Source organism: Mustela nigripes, chromosome 3 (assembly GCF_022355385.1).
Source record: "Mustela nigripes isolate SB6536 chromosome 3, MUSNIG.SB6536, whole genome shotgun sequence".
Classification (NCBI taxonomy): Eukaryota; Metazoa; Chordata; class Mammalia; order Carnivora; family Mustelidae; genus Mustela; species Mustela nigripes.
Genome location: NC_081559.1, coordinates 68,884,730 through 68,904,802, shown reverse-complemented (window position 1 = coordinate 68,904,802; position 20,073 = coordinate 68,884,730). Strand labels below are relative to the sequence as shown.

The following is a 20,073-nucleotide window of genomic DNA, read 5'->3' as shown; positions in this document are numbered from 1 at the left end:
CTTAAATAATACTATTAATTCAGTTAATGAACTTGATCTATTAGAAATAGCCTTTCTATTTGTCTTTGGGTTGTTGCTATTTGTTGATTTGCACATTGGCCAGTCCATTCACAGTGATGGTAATAATGACTAATAACTGCTAACTTTGGGAGTTTTAGACAGTCTCATAATTGAGGCACAGAGAGATTAAATGACTTTTAAGAGCAACATGCAAGTGGGCTTTGGACCCAATGTCTTATTCCAGAACCTTAACCACTATACTTAATTGCCTCACAAGTGGATTAGCTTCTGCATCTGATCCTTAGGTATATGTATGTATTGGTAATTATTTTAATTGTTTGAAATATTATTTATTCTTTGAAATGTTTTGGTCAGTTTAAATAAGTAAATGTGGAATTTTGGTTAGATGATAACTTTTCTGAAATTTACTCTCATATTTAGAATAATTTCCAAGATAAATAGTTCATGAAAGTCAAATCTAATTGAGGGTCAGAGTCTGGCCAGTGTTTTACTGTTCATTTTATTAAAAATGAAAATCCTTTAGATTGGTTTTTATTAAACTAAAATATGCTCATAAAACTTGAGAAACACTGAATTTTATATTAAAAGAATACCAAACTTCTATCCATAATCAAGAAAACCATTATAACATTTTTTTATATATCTTTCACACTTTATGTATCTTTTAAAGTAGAATCATCTTATTCTTTCTGTTTTACATGTCCGCTCTTATTTTGAAAATTTTTGTGACCATATTTCCAAGACTGTATAGAGTCTACAGTCAATTTTTTAATGGCTCTTCTGTTACTGTATGGATGCATAAGAATTTAACATCTTTTTTGAGAGTTTGTTATTGTCATGCCAATCCTGACACATACATTTTTGCACATTTGCCTGATTACTACATCAGTGTAAGTTGACAGAAATGAAATTGTTGGATCAGAGGGAATTGTCTTTCTATCTGTATCAACTTACATTCCTTCCCATGGTGTATGAAAGTATCTGCTTTCCCACACCCTTGCTAATAATGGATTTCACATTTTTAAATAACCTCTTAAAGTCTGACAGATGAAAAATAATTCCTCGTTATTGTTTCATTTAGTATATTTTTTGTTATGTTGTGAGATTCATTTTTTGGTATGTTATTTTAACATTTAAAAATTTCTTTTGTGAATTATTTGTCTTTTGTTAATCTGTTAACCAACTTGTGTGTTTAACTGTCATATATGCAGATACTTTTTTTCCTAGTTTTACACTGTCTTTCAACTTTGTCAGTGGTTTGCATAATGCATTGTTAACACAAGTAAAAGAAGAGTTCCATCACTTAAATTTTGCAAACTTTGTTTTATGCACAAAATTTTTAGTTGGTCAGTTTTTATGAAATACCTTATAAGGAGACTTAACTTTTTTCTCCCCTAGAACTTTTGTGAGTTTGTTTTTTTAAAAAACTTACTTATTCTAAGCAATCAAAGTTGAAGTTCTTAAGAAAAAACTCTATTATTTCTTAGAGCTCATTTGAACAGACTTCAGCTAGCATACATGACAGGCACAATTGTATCATTGGCAGTTGCTGCTTCTTATTAACAGACGCATAGCATATAGTAAATGTAGCATATTTCAGAGTGTTCTGCAAAGGGGAAATAGCAGTACTTTAAAAATTTTAGAATATTGGCCTTTTCCCCTCAGCCATATTCTTTATATGTATATATACACATATATATGTGTATGTCTAAATATATATATATATGTGTATATATGTATATGTATGTATATATATATATATGTATGTATGTATGTATAAAGTGGCATCTCCAGAGGACAAAAGGTGTAAAATATAATTAATATATTTTCTATTTATATTATAAAATATAAAATATTTAAAAATGATATTCTTCTGTTCATTTAACCAGTATTTATTAAGCAGAACCAGCCTTTAGAAACCTTTTACTCTAGTGGGAGAGACAATTTTAATAAAGTAAAGTCAAGTCTAAAGGCATTATTGTTATGTGGGTTTTGTGTGGATTAAACATCAATCCATATTTAAAAAATTTTCTTCTTTGTCAGCATTTCAGTTGGTGTCTCATTTCTCCCATCCCAAGCAAAAGAAAGTATTTGATGTACTTACCTTTTCTTAATTCCCATACTGAGAATTAGCTTTATTTATTCTGCGTCACTCTGTCTTGGCATTGTTAAATTACTGAGAACAAGTTTAGGCAATCAGGAATAGAAACTTAAAATTGTATTTTCTAGATTATATAGTAGGTTTTAGTGGTCTGATTATGCAAATCAAGAAGAAAACTTACAGCCATATCTGTTATTACCTTTTTATTTGTTGAGAAAATCAGTTCTCTTCCTTTGTATCATATGGCATAAATCCATATTTAGCATATCTAGATTTTCTTGAATAAAATTTCCTTTTTAAATAGAAACTTGGACCCGGGTATTGGGCTTTTCCTTTACATTACATATATTTGTGTGTGTCCCTGTCCCCATTTTTTTTTTTCCTTAGATGCCAATCCCATTTTCAAATAGTATTTCTGTTTTCTTATGATTCAGTTGAAAATAACTTTCCTGGGAGTGTTGGTTCTTGGAGAACCCAGATTCATTACTGTAATTTGTTACAATCTTGTGCTTTGTTAGTGCTCTTAAGCTAAATTTTGCTAAGTTAGTAAAATAGCACTTTTGAGTTTATAAAAGCACATCAATTCACTCAAGTGGTATGCTTAGCATTGAGGCAAGAAGCCATGGGTACAAGAGTGAAGTGAATTGGGTTCTCTGTGAAATTGCTATGGTGAACACAATATGTAAAATTGTTTTGTACACCAATAATCACAAACATTGCTCTTTTTCTTAGGGCTGTTTGGGAATAAAATAAATTTTAAAAGCTAAATTAAATGGAAATACTGGCTTTGGTTAATACTTTGGCAGGTGAGCCAGAAAAACCTGTTTCACTCAACTCAGCTCTTGGAAGAGAGTTGTAGAAATTGGGGGTGGACTGGAGCAGAAACTAGAATTGTGTTAGATTATGACATCCTTGCCCTTAAGACAACAGCATGACTCCTCCTTGTCTTTACTTATGCTATTCCTCTGCCTGGAATGCCTTCCCTCCTTTCTATCTAAATCCTACCCACCTCTTCCACGAAGCCTTCTCTAACTACTGGAGCCCACATTGATGTCTCCCTGTTCAGAACACCTATGGCATCTAACAGCCAGCACTGCACCGTTTAGCACTGTTTGTCCTATGGCAATTTCACATGCTACTGAGTGTGAGTACATTAAAATATAAATGTGGGGAAATATGCATTTTTCCAGTAAAATTTGAAAAACGATAGGTATAATATATAAAGGAGGATTTGCAGGCTTATGGAAAGTTTATAGGCTATACCTAGACTGAGATTGGGGGAGGAGGGGAAGTCGGGGGTCTTAAATGTACCTTTTTTAAATCTCAGAGAAATATTGCAAAGTGTATATGATTTTGACAGTCAGTGAGTCTAAAATGTCATGTTTTATAAACTCATTTATTTTTATTCGGTAAATAGCCTAATTTGTTTTGTTTTGTTTTAGAGCTTGAGTAACGACATTTTCTGTGCGGTTTAATGCTTACTTGAGTATCAGTTCTGGAATCAAGAAAGTTTTCTTCTTGCTTAGGCCAAAATACTTGTGTTCATTCATCTAATAAGCACATATCCCCCAAACCTTGTTCTTGGTATCAAATACTAAAATGTAACAAATGTCAAATTTTGCACTGTGGAGAACTGTATTTTTATTCTATCACTGATGTGTAATAAGGGGTATCTTTGCATGGTTAATATGGAGGGAATTTTAATTGTAAAGATAATTTTGATTTATATTTATTTCATACAGTGCTAAGGGAGTTGAGACAATAGCTTTGTCTAGATTTTTTCCTTTGATTTTTCCCCAAGTCAGTGTATTCTCAGGGTGTGGCTATACAAATGTATGAATAAATATGCTTAAGTTATGTTAAAGTCTGTTTAGGTGCCTATTGTTTTTTTAATTGTACCTGTGATGAGTTATGCAGTCATTTCTTGGTTTTAATTTAATTTTTAAGTTAGCTGACATCATGACTTTGAATAGACCATTTAGTTTCTTATATTAACTAATTTAATGTGGATTGGGCCTATGCATCAAGTTTGTGAATGGTTCTGACAGAATAATAGCTTTATTTATGAATTCTGTATGAAATGTCCTTTTAAATTATGTAATTCTTGAGCATATTTACATTTAGACAGCATTAATCACATTAATTCTGAAGTAAAATTAGTATGTAATACTTACATGTTTGAGACATGTAAGTTTTTATTAAATTGATTTTAAATAGTCTTGGTTTCTGATTGACCTCATGGTGATGTCTTCTATTTGAAATTCAACACAGGAATATATGATATGGTAATGTTTGTTTGGTATGGTAATGTTTATTTGGATATTTTCATATAAAGTTATATTATTCTTTGTGTGTTTTTTAGAGGTACCAATCTTGGGAAAAAGAAGCAACACATTTGTCATATACCAGGATGTGGTAAAGTCTATGGGAAGACCTCACATCTGAGAGCTCATCTGCGTTGGCATTCTGGGGAGCGCCCTTTTGTTTGTAACTGGATGTTCTGTGGTAAAAGATTTACTCGAAGTGATGAATTACAGAGGCACAGAAGAACACACACAGGTTACTAACATTTAATTTTAAACAGACAAAAATGGCTACATGCTTATGGCTACGTACTACCTTGAAGGTTTTTTTTAAAGAGCATACCTTACTGATATGGATCATTTTTTTTTTTTTAAATAAAGATTTTATATATTTATGTAACAGACTGAGATCACAGGCAGGGAGAGAGGGGGAAGCAGGCTTCCTGCTGAGCAGAGAGCCCAATGTGATGCGGGGCTCAATCCCTGGACCCTGGGATCATGACCTGAGCTGAAGGCAGAGGCTTTAACCCACTGAGCCACCCAGGTGCCCCATGATCTAGATCTTTTAAAATATGATCAGTTACATCCAGTTTTTATCTTCAGCAACACCAATTTAAAAAACAATAATTCCGGGCTCCTGTGTGGCTAATTCGTTAAGCATCTGCCTTTGTTTGCCTCAGGTCATGATCCCAGGGTTCTGGCACCAAGCCCCACGTCGGGCTCCCTGCTCAGTGTGGAGCCTCCTTTTCCCCCTTCCTCCGCTTGCCACTCCCCTTACTTGTGCGCTCGCTTGCTCTCTCTCTCTCTGTCAAATAAATAAAATCTAAAAGAAAAGAAAAAAACAGTAATTCCAAATAAGCCTACATGGCTTACCTTGTAAAATAACATTTTACTTTATGTGGACTCAGGCTAGCTTTTTCCCCCTTTCTTAGTTCACTTTTTTTTGTTTTGCTTTAACATTGTTGAATGTCTTAAGCCACATTTATGTTATTCTTGTTTATTATGTTAACAATTTAAAGATTTATTTATTTATTTTCGAGAGTAGGAAGGGTCAGAGGGAGACAGAGAGAGGGTCTTAAGCAGACTCCTCTCTGAGCACAGAGCCAGACTTGGGCTCAGTGCAGAGTCAGCTGTAGGGCGGATCTCGTGACCCTGAAGTCATGACCTGACCTGAAACCAAGAGTTGGCCACTTAACTGGCTGCACCACTCAGGTGCCCCTCTGCTTTTACTCAACCTTTCTTAAATTCTTCTTCTTCAGTACTACAATAAAGAATAAATCCTTTTTTTTTTCTGACAAAATCATTTCACCTTTTCTCGTTTTAATATCTGTGAAGTAAGCAAAAAATATTGCATTGAGGAATAACCAGGGTGTTATTGATGGAAAGACTCTCTTTGATTTGTTTTATACCATATGTGTGGTTATATGAAATGAGACTAGGGATGACCCAAACTAAACCTCAAGTTAATATATCTTAGAAATAGTTTTCTCCTTCTACCTTGTAATGGTAAAGGTGTTTATCAGTCTATGCTCAACACTGAAGGATTGAAAAATACATACTTACAGTCACTAGAGAGCTTAGAAGGAAGAAGCGTGGTAAAAAGAAAGATAGTATTGGTTTTGAAGTCACCCAGATCTGGATTCAAATCTAGATTCTCTGTTAGATTAGGCAAATATGCTGTCTCTGACTCAGCTTTCACACCTCCTACATTGTTTTTAAATATATAAAACAACCTGCCAAGTATGTAGTAGTTAGTATATATATTACATGTTCTACTTGTTTTATTTTCTGTCTCACTTGTTAGGTAGGTAGATGAGTTTATTAAACTGTTTGAAACTGCAACAAATAATGTAAGAAAGTAGATAAAGTATGCTCAGAGGCAGAGATCATTATTGCTTGGGATAGTAAGGCATTGTTGGGCAGTGGGCTGGGATAGTAGACTTTAAGATGGCCTGATAACAGAATTTTCCTCTGTGGAATTTGATCAGCAGGTTATAAAAAGGAATAATGTAAAGGAAAAGAAGTCTGATCAAATGAATGTGGGAAACACTTGGTTAAACAGGGTCACTACATGTACCTTCGAGGTAGCACCTCTTAGGACCTTTAATTGAACGTTAACAAGACAGGATCTCTAAGTGGGGAGAGATGTAGTATGCGTAGCATTTCCCACCCTCCTCTGATTGTTGTGCCATTTTCCATGGAACATCTTTCAGGATTGATTCCAAGAGAAACTTTGGGAAATAATTTCGCAGAAGAATAGAATGGTATGTGAATAGAAGAGGTAAAAGACCATTTGCCATAAGTGAAAATGAGATTCTATATAGCACATTTCTATTAATAAGTGGATTGAGCCATATAGAGGGCGTTTTAAGTTAGGCAATAGAGAATTTAAACTATTTATTTATCTGCAAGTTATTACCATACCACTTAGTATAATGGAGTTTTACACCGTAATACAAGTTGGCATTTAAAGATTTGTCTGGCATTGATTTATTGGATTGGAGAGGGAATGACTTAAGATGTCGTCAGAGCATAGATCAGACGTGAAGTCTGGTGAGGACCTACTTAGGGTGGAGGTGCTAGAACGAGATAGGTTAGAATTTTGAAATAAATTAATTAAGAAAATTGTAAGACTTGTTTATTGAATGATTTCTCTCTGGATTCCTTTTAGATTGGCCTTTTGGTTTCTGTCTTTCAGTAATTCTCTTACACAGTAGGTCTTTGACTTTTTAATTAGATTTTCAGGCTGTTTTTTGTATTTAAAAAATCTATTTTATTCATGCTGGGAAGTAAATTTAGTCATCAGGGTCCTAAATTAACTTTACTGTCATGATATGTTAGGCTTGCTCTTGACTAGTCCAGCTAAAGTCAAGTCATCTAGCTATCTCCATTATTCCTGGGATTACTCATTCTTAATGGACCTCAAGCTTGTGTTTTTGCTTTAATCTAGAAGTACTCTGTGTAGTTACTTGAATTCACATTTAAGAGTTGAAGGTTTAGTATCATGGATTTAACATGTTAATATCTTAAATATAGCTTAAAACAGTATGCTCTTGGAATGTCTGGGTGGCTGCCTTCACCTCAGGTCAGGATCCCAGGTTCTGGGGATCGAGTCCTGCAACCAGCCATCCTTGCTCGTTAGGAAGCCTACTTCTCTGTCCGCCTGCTCTGCCTGCCCTGCCCCCTGCTTGCATTCTCTTTCTCTGAAAATTGAATAAAATCTTAAAAACAAGAACAAAACCAAAAAAATAGTCTACTCTTTAAAGAAGTATGGTCCGATGGTCGTTTTTTAGCTGTATGGTATCTTGTAACAGATGTTTCAAAACAAACTATTGGCATATTTGAAATATTAAAGTCTAATTGGAGTATCAGTTTATAATGTTTGAAGATTGCTTTTCATTGAAAAGTAAAGATGACAGATTTATTTTGAGGAAAAATAATCTAGGAGAGAAATCTTGAAAAGGCAGCTAACAAAACTAATGCAGTTTTAATTAACTTTCCTTCCTGTCCCTAGCTGTCAAGTTAGGTGGGCTTGCTTTCTCAGCAGAGGATCAGTATATTACTGTTGAATTTAAAAAATTGAGTAACAATTTTTTTTTTAACAGGTGAGAAGAAATTTGTTTGTCCAGAATGTTCAAAACGCTTTATGAGAAGTGACCACCTTGCCAAACATATTAAAACACATCAGAATAAAAAAGGTATTCACTCTAGCAGTACAGTGCTGGCATCTGTGGAAGCTGCACGAGATGATACTTTGATTACTGCAGGAGGAACAACACTTATCCTTGCAAATATTCAACAAGGTTCTGTTTCAGGGATAGGAACTGTTAATACTTCCACCACCAGCAATCAAGATATCCTTACCAACACTGAAATACCTTTACAGCTTGTCACAGTTTCTGGAAATGAGACAATGGAGTAAATATTACACAAATACTTATTCATTGTGGTTATTTTTATACAGTAGTGAGAAGAATATTGTTCCTAAGTTCTTAGATATCTTTTTATTGATGTGCAAAAATTTTTGGATTGACAGTAACTTGGTTATACATGACACTGAAATGCCTTACTTTGTATGATATTCCATAGTATATTAAAAATGGTAAAATTGCATGGGTTTTGTAGGTACTTTTGGAATCTAGAAGAAATGAAATTTTACCAAGTTATATAAAGAGAAAATTGAATTTAACAATGCGAATGGTAGTCTAACCAAATGCATCAATCCTGTGTGGTTTAGTGTAAAAATGAGAACATGTTGGTATTTATCTATTGTAAGATAAAAAAAGTTGGTGGGTGAAAGAAATCATGTTATGATAAAAAAAAATTTTTGTAATTTTCTTGATGACTGGAATTTTTATTATGCATAACTGACAAATCAAGTTTCCAAGCAAATGTTACATAGTGTAGGCTTTACTTAGCTTATCAATTTGTCATTTTGAAGCTAATTATTTTAATTAGGTTAACTATGTACAATATTTTAAGCATTACTCTTGTAAGATTTTGAAAACTACATTTTAACATGGAATTCTAGGGATAGTCACCTTTTAAATCCTGTTGAAAAAGCCATGTTTAAGATTTAATTTGCCAAAATAATGTCTTGTTAATATTCTTTCAATAACGAAGTTGGGCAATATAACCAATGTTTAAAAAAAAAAGTTTAAAATGTATAGGTTGAGGCATTTGGGTGGTAAGAAAATGTTACAGTGAATTATCCCTTTTCTTGAATATTGGGGGACCAAAAAAATAAGGTGTATTGCGTCTTAGCAGTGATTTTTTTATCCAATCTTGTTTCCAAAAACCATATGTCTGCCAGGGCCTTAAAAGCCATCATGTAAATTACCAGTAAAGTATAACATATGCAAACATAACAAAATCACTTCCATAGTGACGATACTCCAACCATATGGATATTAGTCATAGAAAACTAGAGGTTTATGATATTTTTTTAAGTCTCTCTCTCTCTCTCTTTTTTTTTTTTTTTTGTCTAGGTAGTCAGTCTGCACTTAAATATCAACCATTTTCCTTTTTTGCTTCTTCCCTTTAAATTTATATGTATCCAGTACATTTAATTGAGAAATGTATGTTTTTTATTATGCTGTATTTTCTTTTTATTTTTTAATTATTGTTTATATTTTCAATTATTAAAAAAAATGTACAAAATAAAGTTTCATTGCTGGTCTTGTAAGAGCTATACAATTTTCCTAAATGTATACCTATAACTGCAGCAGTTCACCTATTTCAAAAATTTGGAATTCTGTTCATTTGTTATTCTTAAGACCACCTCAAATTTAAAGGCTACCTTATTGTACGTTTAAAGTGTATTATAACAGTGTGGTAGTTAATAAAACACTATTTTTTTTCTTTTGAGTTTGTTGTATTCCTATGTATTTAAAATATTTGCAGTGGTATGGGGTAAGAAAAATCTGGTTTATTTTCTTCATCTTAGCCTTTTATTCACAGATTCTTGATTTCAAACACTAAAATTATTGTGAGCAGGTATATTTACTTGGAAAGGTAAGAGTAGAGGCACTAGCAAATTACTAATTTTTCACCTGAGAATGATTTAATTATTAAGTAAAACTTTCAAAAAGCATCTTTTAACTCTTAAGTTCACACTGATTCATGTTAGTTGTAATAGTATCATTTTGCAAACCTTGATTTTTGTTTCCCCTTTTAAAGCAGTGCAGAATATTTTGATTTATTAAAAACTTGAATTTACATGACAATTCTTGAAAATGGTAACATGTTTTGGTAAACCATGGCAAGAACTATTTGAAGGTTATGTTTTGGGTTTGTGTATGTCTAATGATAAAGCAGAGTAAGAGGAAGGGAGAAGTTAACTAACTGTATCTTAGATATTCTAAAATTAAAAGTCCAGTTACTTTGCACATGTGTACAGTGAAGGTAGAGATTAAGATTTCCATTGTCTTGTTTTCCAGGCCCAATCTAACACTGTCAGTAATATCTTTGAATGCATGGGACAGCTCTAGATACACATAAAAACACAGGCAAAGTTTTCCTAAATATGAGACTTTAGCTTGTGATGTGCAATAGGAAGTATTACTTGAATTATAGAAACTAATGGAATGTACAATTATTTTGACTTTACAAGGATTAGAATTTGAATCTTTAAACTCCAGGTAATATTTAGAATTTTTTCATTATTGAGGATGTGTGAAGAAGATTATGTGAAAGGGTTGTTCACTTGAGCAAAATATCCATTAAGTCAGGAGATTAAAAATCTTTTTAGAGTGTGATAGAAGAGATGATTTAAAATAATACTGAAATTTTACGGTATGTTTATAGAGTGTTTTTGATCCATGAGCTTCCGTGCATATTTTATCAGTTCTTAGAGCATGAATACAATGAAGAAAGTAAGTAGTTCCAAAAATTATTTAAGTAAGTTTTTGGATTTTAGAGTGCCCACTAGGAATATGTCAGTGAGCTTTGAATCTTTGCCTAAGCAAAAAATCAGTATTCAGCCTCAGCCTAGGTGATTTCAAATATTTCTATTTTTGTAAATAAAAATGCTGAATATATTGATACATTGATTTTTTTCTAGTTACAGAATCCTAGTATTGAGTATATTAATGCAAGGATACACTTGAATAGGTGCTTCATCAGTTGCTTTGCTTTCATGAAGGCTAGAGTGCGTATGCAGTGTACTCACATAAAATTCCCGTTTATCAGAATATACTCATCTAGTAAACTAGATGTCTATACTCTGAATACCTTAAAGAAAGTATCACTTAAGATTTCTGTATCTTGAGACTTGATGACTTTGAGAAGTAATTCAGTTAACCAAAAAGCACATTAAACTTTAAAGGAATACACATACCTATTGCAAAAAGTCAGGTGCCCTGTAAGTGACTGAGCAAAACAGTGGAAAAAATGCTTAAGATATATCAAAGTAGTGAAAATGCTTAAATAGTGAAAATACGTGTATGCATAAATTGAAGGCATGTCAGACATAATTCGTAGAAAATAATGCTTAGCCAATATTGTTTATGATAAAATGCTGGGAACATTGAAAAACATCCACAGGTCTCCCTGCATTCTTGACCTACTAAACTCTGCATTTCTGGGGATGGAGAATATATATGTGTTTTGTAATCACTCGTTAAGTGGCTCTGATAAACACTCCTGAATTAAAATCACTTAAAAAGAGCAAGCATCTTAGTATCTTAATTGTTCAGATCCTAATACTATTCTCATGATCCCGAAGTGTTTGTTTTATTAAAAATCTTGTAGTCAATATTTTTTTTTAAATTTGTGATTATTATTACTAATAACATTAGGTTTAAAATATGTAAGTTGATGTGTTGGTTGTGCTACCCTATCAGACAATGTGGTTTTTAGTTTTAATTAAGTTGTTAAGAATTGTTTTCAGTGTAAAAGAACTATTTGTTTCACTAAATAGTATGTTTAAAACTTTTTGTCATAAATGAGTAGTAAGTCTTTTTGTTGTCTGATAATGAGCACAAAACAAGTTGGTTGATATCTTGGGAACAAGATTTGGTATTTTAGTGAAATCACCTCCCTTAGTGTTGGAGACACAAAGATACTGATTTAGTCCTTTGTTTGGACAGATTTGTATATAATCAAATACATTGTGGTAAATATATACTAGCAGCAGATGCAAAGTGCTCTAGAAATGTAGAGGAGGGAAATTCTGCATGGAGAAATCTGGGAAAGTCGGGCAGAGAAATGGCATCTGCAAAGGTACAGTATGGTTTGTTATGGATGGTAGGCGAATTTGTGAGAGTTGGAGGAGGGTGGTCAAATTGCAAAGGAGTTGAGAATTTAATCTTTACCAGTGATTCCTAAAACTTTTCAGAATCCTAGGTCTTAGAAGAATGCACATTAGCTCTCATTCAAATCCAGGTTGTTCAAACACTACATGCGGATGTTTGATCTAAAGTCTGAACCTTGGAACACGGTTGTGCTTACGGAACTGGGGGAGAAAGAGGAATCATCAAGGAGGCTGTGAGAAACCATAGAAGGTGTCACGGCAGTGGTGAACATTAAGTGCAATGAAGAGGTTAAGTCAGATGAAAAGCAAGAAAAGACTATTGGTTTTGGCAATGTGGAGTTGCCTGCTGATCTTTGTAAGCAGTTGATGAGAGTATTTGGGTAAAAGACTGGTTGAGGGCACAGGAGAAGAGGCTTTGGGGACAAGAAGTATAGCATATTTTGTTAACATTTGGTGGTAAAGACTAGAAGGGGTCAGGAAAGAAAACTGTTCAAGTTTCTCATTATAAAAGTACATTTTTATATAGATAAATATTAAAATAAGACTAAAAATTTAAGTGACCTTGAAGCTGGAGTTGGAATTTTTGAATGGCTATATATGCTGTCATATATTACCATTTTATCACTATATTTAAAGGCAGTTTTTTGGTGTTAAAAATGCTGAGTGGGAGGTCTGTTTCCGTCAGCCTTTTCCCACTCCCCTTCCTTTCCTTATCTTCTTTTCATCCTCCATAAAAAGGGGATAACTAACAGTGGTATCCCTCATAGGATTGTTGTGAGGATTAAAATGTAAGCATTTAACATAGTGTCTTCTGGCTTATAGCAGCAACTCATTTTTTTTCCTCCTCCACATCTGTTACTAACTGAAGACTTTGTTTTTCTGTAGTAAGGGGTCCAGTGTTTGGGGGTTTCCATTGTTTGACTATGGTTCATGCATTGATTTCCTCCAGAAAGGGGGTTTTTTAAATGAAAAAAAAAAAAAGTGAAAAAACTACAGAATCTAAATTGTTGGTGGACAATGCGTGATGTGATGTGGCAACAGAAAGGGTGGAAATAAGCAAAGAATGAAGCACAGAAAAGTGTCCTCTTAAACTACACCCTGATGTAGAATTCTATCCCTATTTTAACATTTCTTTGCCAAAGAATCTTTGGTTCATTTTGAAAGAATTGAGCATTCAGTGGTTCCAACCTTAAGAAATGCCGCTTATTTCTCCAAGATAAGTCTAAGCCTCCAGTAGACAACAGAAATAAAGGAAATGTTACAGTAGATAACCTTTGGGATATCTGCCCAACTTTTGTGCCATTTTTTGAGGATTACTTCCGCTACCTTCAGGAAGGAGCTATTCAGAGGATTGGACAAGGGTTGGAAATCTGGTCAAATGTGAGCCAAATAGGTGATTTCTTCTGAGAATTTGGAATTGGAAAATGGATGTCCTGGGAAGCTGCATTTGGAACATGGATATAGCAAAGATGAGAGACCATACAACTAGAAGGAAAAGATGATCGGAACAGCTTCCTTGATTGCGGATCACTTAACGTTTTTGATTCAATGTTTTGTGTCTGTCTGCATTGCCTGCTCCTGGGTTCCATAAGTTACCCTTAAAACCTTATAGGGAGCCTCCCCCACTTCCACTCTTAGTCCTTAAGTTTGGGAGACAATTACTTGCTACAAAATGCCAACTAAAACATCTATCTAACAGCGATACAATTCCTTCTTGCATAAAATACAGTGGTCTGAAATAGTTGATGACTTGGTCCTGTATAAATACCACAAAAAATGATCGTAGTGCCAGATGAGTCAGGTTTCGATGAGGGAGAACTTAGTTCAGAACCTGAGTGAGTCAGAAGGGGTGAGCCTTGAAGGGCCAGTAAAATGGATCCAAGGGGACTGATGAAAAGGCCTGAAAGTCCACCTGCAGTCTGAGAACTCTTCTATGAAAGGGCTGTGTACTTGGGGCTAAGGGATACCGGTTTTCTTGCCAATGCCAGCTTTGTTGTTAATGTCCCACACTGTATGTTCTTCCCTGTCTATTTGCATTATGCAGATTCAGGTTCAGTCTGGGCCTCACTTTTTTTTTTTTTTAATTTTTTATTTTTTATAAACATATATTTTTATCCCCAGGGGTACAGGTCTGGGTGCAGCCACTCTGGAAAACAGCATGGAGGTTCCTCAAAATGTTGAAAATAGAACTGCCCTATGACCCAGCAATTGCACTATTGGGTATTTACCCTAAAGATACAAATGTAGTGATCCAAAGGGACACATGCACCCGAATGTTTATAGCAGCAATGTCCACAATGGGCCTCACTTTTAATTGTGTGTCCCCAACTACCGAGTCTTCCTTACACCTAAATCCCTTAAAAATCTTCAGTTAGTTGCATCTGTCCCATTTTTACTCTTGGTAAATTCCTGTGGCTTTTTCGTCTTGAATCATTTAATAAAAGTGAAACTTTTCACATTGTAACACAGTGCACAGATTTTGGACTTAGACATTCCCGGGTTTATGCGCTGGCTCTGCGGCTTACTAGCTGTGTGATCTTGGACTCTATCACTCCACTCGCAGCCTCGGCTTTCCAATCTGTAAAATAATAGTAGCATTATCTGCATAAGGGTGATGGAGGAGATGAAACAAATGAGCGCATGTAAACCACTTTTCACAATGCCTGACACATAGCTAAGTACTAAGTAAATGTAAGCCCTGGAGGAATCAATACTGTTCCTACACTTGGAAATAATTATCGACGTCTTGTATTAATGTGTTTATCCACTTTGATCTAGTTAGTTGCCTGTGAGTTGTCTGTCATTATTCGTATTGTGCCTTTTTATTATAAAGCATTTCAAACATACAGAAATATGGAAAACAATATAAATGAATACCCGTGTATCCACCATCCTGCTTTTACAGTTTTAGTATTTTACACACTTTTGCTTGTTCCTTTAAAAAAAAGTTATAGTTACAGTGAAATCTAAAGAGCCTTATCTCCTTCCATGTCTTTCCCTTCACCTACAAAGGTAACTGCTGCTCTCAGTTTTTCTGTTTATCAGAATGATACCATGAATGGTTTTATATGCTTGTATATATGCATATCTAGGATTATCTTCATGTTTTTGAAGCTTTATATAAATGGTATCATACTGTAGATTATTATGAGACCTGTTTTTTCATTCATGTTGAGATGTACCCTTGTGAACACCTGTTTCTCTATTCATTGAAAATGTTATAGTTCATTGAATAAGTGTATCACAGTTTCTCCTTTTTTGTGTTGATGCGCAAGTTTCAGTTATTTTAAGATTTTTCCCTATAAACAATGCTGCAGTGAAATACTCGATATGTTTCCTTGTGCACTTGTGTGAGTGTTTGAGGTATGTATCATGAACATCAATCACTGGTCAATAGAATATTCTTCAAGTGATCAATATTGCCAAATGATCTGTACAGGGTACATACCAAATTAAGCCCTACCAGCAGTGTGTAGGAGTTCACGTTTTCCCATACCCTCTCTAACCGTTGGCCTTGGCGGATATTTTGTCCGATGAAGAACCACACAATTTTATTTTGAAATTTGGCAACATGATTTTTGGGAGAAAAGTAAGTGTAAGAAGTTAAAAAGGAACTGGAAAAAGCCAGGTATATATAAAGAAATTGATACCAGTAGGCATAAGCAGACATTTGTCAAGTGTAGCAAAACAACGTGTGGTTTTCTTATGGGTTCCACCTTTTAAACTCTCATTCAGCCCTTGCCCTGTATGCTACTCCCCACAGCCTCTCACTGTAGAGGTCTCTACACAGTAGACCACCCTCTTGGATTGAATATTGTAAAGAAGGCTCTAGCCCAGCTCTCTTCCATGGTGTTCCTGTCATCTGGGGCTGGGAGTATAAGCTGTTACTGCACTGGGGCCTCCTGACTGCCCTGTTTCTCCAGTTCTTCCCCTGCATCCCTACCCCCACTCCCGATAGAGTGGCCTTAGTTGATTGGTCTGTCAGCTGCATAAGCCAACCTCAAATTGGGGAAACCCTTTCTTGCAGACCCCCAGTATTGCCATATATCCACATGATGGGTGTGAAGTAACTCATGATTTTGATTCTCATTTCCCTGTATTCTGGTGAGGTTGAGCCTATTTTCACTAAGTTTACAATCCATGTTCCCTCTGAAGGGAATTGCCTATTTGAGTCCTTTATCCTTTTGCCTTTCTGGTTATTTACATTTTTGCATTGATTTTCAAAACATTTTTAGTGAATTCCAGGTATGTATTATTTTAGAGATACAGGGGCTAATAAGATCTTTTCCCAAGATGAGGCTTGTCTTTTAGCTTTATGGTGTTTTGTGTGTAAGTTGTTGCTTTGTAAGAGTTTTATTTACTGAAAATCTTAGGATTTTGTTTTTCAGTTTAGCTTATTAATCCAATTTAAAGGTATTTCTCATTATGGTGTGACGTCTAATATTTTCCTACGAATGTCTTGGCAACATTCGTGAATAGCCCAACCTTTCCCCCACTAATTGCAATGCTACTTCTGTCATTTATCAAGTTTCCATTTGTGTGTGGATCTACTCCTTCAGTCCTTTCTTCCCTGTGCTGGGATCGTACCATCCGTGCCGTGCCTTCCACATCTCCATATCTGGGAGGGCAAGTCTCTGCTCACCCCTAAGCTGTCCTTTCAGATAGTCTTGACTATTCACGAGCCCCGGCTTTTCGTGTGGGTTTAGGATTAAATTGTCAAGTCCTGTTGAAGAATCATGTTAGGATTTTTACTGGAATCATGTTTAATGTACATATTAATTTGGAGGAAGAATGTTATGTTCCTCTCCACGGCGAGTCTGTATCTTCACTTTAAAGCTCTTTTTATGAACTTTTCTCTTTGAAAGGTCTTAAACATCTTTCTACTTTTTTTTTTTTTCCTAAGCAGCTTCATTTTTGTTTGTTTTGTTTTTAGTTTTTGCTGTGGGGACAGGTTTTTTTCTTTTTAAGTTCAATATGTGAATTGGTTAATACTGGCCCATATGCATGCTATTGAATTTTGTAAACTGATTTGAACAATCCTACCTAATTTTCTGGCTACTTCTAATAGTTGTCCTATGGATTCTGTAAGATTTTTTTATGGTGATAGTCCTATTGACTTCAAATAAGAAAAGTTTTGTCTCTTATTTCCAATTCTGACACCTCTAATTTTTAAAAATACTGCATTGCATTGGTAACTTAGTTTAACTAGACATCTCTGCCCTGTTTCAGGCTACCATTTACTTTTCTTTTCCACGTGTAATCTTATTTGATCCTTGGGCTATGTGCTCGGCACTTGGGATAAAAGGATGATTGATTTAAACTGTCCTAAAGGATAACAGAGAGGCTGATGACATTCTGACTGCAATGGCCTTTCTGACTTTTAAAAAAATTCTATCATTCATGTTATTTTCTGTACTTTTCCCATTATAACAACATATTCCCTTTATTTCAAAGTTAGGGGAAAACTTTTATTTTTCTCCTTAAACTTTATCCTCCAAGAGCTCCAGCATAACCCTGCTAAGTGTCCACAGCTGTGACATCTGGAACATCGTATCCCAAGTATGTAAGAGCCTGAGTGTAGGCCCTCTGCCTGCTTGGCACAGAGTTATGTGCACAAGGGCACCTAATAAACCTTTTATGACATTCAAAGAAAGAATATAGAGGCTTACGTGCTCAGGCTCTAGCGTTAAGCTCAAGACTTGCTTGATATGCCAAATTCGGGATGGAGGAAAAAAACAGAAGTTTGCTTATGAGGGTCTGTCTTTCTGGCTCAAGTCTCCTCAAGTCGACCTTAATCCTGGAGACAATGAGTCAACCCTGAAACAGAAAAACTAGAAACCACGAGGCAGCAACATACACATGCAAACAACTTTCTAGTCACAGTTCTGGAGAAAGGAAAAACTAATATTCTGCCCCTAAAATCATTGTATGGCCGATGACATACACTGGAAGGAGCCGTAGGTATAAACACCACCCAGAACCAGGGGGCTCGTATTATCTGGGCTCCTTTCTGCTGGACTATTCCTTCTTCGGTTGGCAAAGAATAAAGGGACAGTTGTTGGTATTTCTTGAGTCCCAGAATTTGAACTGCGGACACAGGGAAGAGAGTCTTGGGGGAAGGTGAATAGTGAAGAGGAGTGTGCAGGAAAATTATGGAATGGGGCTCAGCCTTCAGTGTTGACACTGGGTGTCCTCTGCCATTGCTCACAGAAGCCATTGGCTTGCTGTTTCTCTAGAGTCTCAATCTTATTCGAAGATGGCATTCTGGATTCTGATCCATTGTGATCAGACCTTCTGTGTCCTTGAGGCTTTCCCCCACAACTTGAAAGCTGCAAACTTAAGTTTCTCCTCGGTTTTGCTCTGCAAGGGGGGAAGAACATTGTCCCTATGCAAACAGTCATAAAATTAGCAGGGTTGTGCTGTGGCTCTTGTCAAGCTGCTGGACAGTCAGACCTCCAGCCGCAGAAGGACCTCAGCCTGCTCGTCCCTGATCCCTAAACATTAGCAGCACCATGTTGCTAATTTCCTTGTTTTTGCCAGATGGGCAGCGAGGGTGAGTGACGTCGGGGTGTGGCTTATCTCCTCACCGATCACCGGCTGCACACCTTCACGGTCAGCTTCTTGAAAGAGCTGTCCACATTTTCTCCACCTCCTCTTCTCTGTTTACTCTTATCTGCTTTCTGCCCCATCACTCCTCTGACAAGCTTTGGAAAAGGTTGATATTGACCTCCACGTCATAACCACGTAACACTGAAACATTCACATCCCACTTGACCTCCAGAGTGCTGAGCATCTTTTTCCTTGAAATCCATGGCCTTCCTGCGTTTCCTTCTACCTCTTTCTACTTCTCTTCCCCTTTGCTAGCTTTTCTTCTTCTACCTGACACTCAAATATTGGGTTTTCTCAGGGCCTGATCGAGCTGAATTCTCTCCCTATTTTGCACTCTTACTGGATGATCTTGTTCATGCTGGTGATCTCCCTCTGCTCCAAGCATGGACAGCAACCAAGTTTTCTATCCCTGCTCTGCTCGTCGCTTGAATTGCAGCCAAGATATTGAACTCTCCATTTGCCGCCTCTGTTGGAAATTTCATAGGTACCTCAAAATGTTTATGTTCAAAACTCCTTTTCTGAATGTCTGCCCCTAATCGTGGACCGTCAGTGCCTGTCTTAATGAAGAGCGTCCTCCTGTGGGCCCAGATGCTCATTCCAGGAAAGGGAAATCGAGCCTTGACCGCCCCATCCCTCTCACCCCATACCCAGCCTGTAGACCTCCTGCGTCTTTCGGAACCACGCATCCCTCCACACCGCCTCTGCCCACGTCGCAGCCAGCAGCCAGCATTTTCTGCTTTATTCCACATTAGAGGAAACCCTCTGATTTGAGTTCCCCATAGCCACTCTTCTTGACCCCTCACTAGTCCGCTCTCCAAAACAGCAGCCTAGAGTGACTTTTCAAAAAATGCCAGTCTTCTTAAGACTCTCTACTGGCCTTCAGATGGCATCCTGAGTCTACGCCGTGGCTGCTGCCGACTTTCACCAGCCTCCTCAGCGGGTCTGTCCCTCATCCGCCGCCTTCTGGCCACTGTGCCTTCTCACCCTTCCCCAGGTATCTCAGGCTCCTTCTGGCCCGGTTCTGGCTTTGCGGAGTCTGTCAAGGCAGCATGACACCTCTGGGCCGCTCTAGGGGCTTTTGCCTCAGGGGCCCCTTCATAAATTTTCTGAAGAATTATATCTCATAATAATACTGGTACACAGATAAATATAATCCAGGTTGTATTTGTTTCTTTTTCTCTCAAGATAAAATTCACATAAATTCACCATTTAAAAATGTGCAATTCAGTGACATTTAAATTCACATAAATTCACCATTTAAAAATGTGCAATTCAGTGACATTTAA

General features: G+C 36.1%; 1 protein-coding gene across 1 annotated transcript in view; it reads left to right on the top strand.

Annotated features, from left to right (window-relative positions):
- SP3 (Sp3 transcription factor) overlaps positions 1–9,792 on the top strand; it is a 58,436-nt gene extending 48,644 nt beyond the window's left edge. Inside the window, exons 6-7 of the mRNA XM_059394180.1 lie at positions 4,485–4,681; positions 8,031–9,792. Coding sequence (XP_059250163.1) covers positions 4,485–4,681; positions 8,031–8,347 — 514 coding nt within the window. The 3' untranslated portion in view covers positions 8,348–9,792. The remainder of the gene's footprint in view (positions 1–4,484; positions 4,682–8,030) is intronic.
- The last annotated feature ends 10,281 nt before the right edge of the window (positions 9,793–20,073 follow it).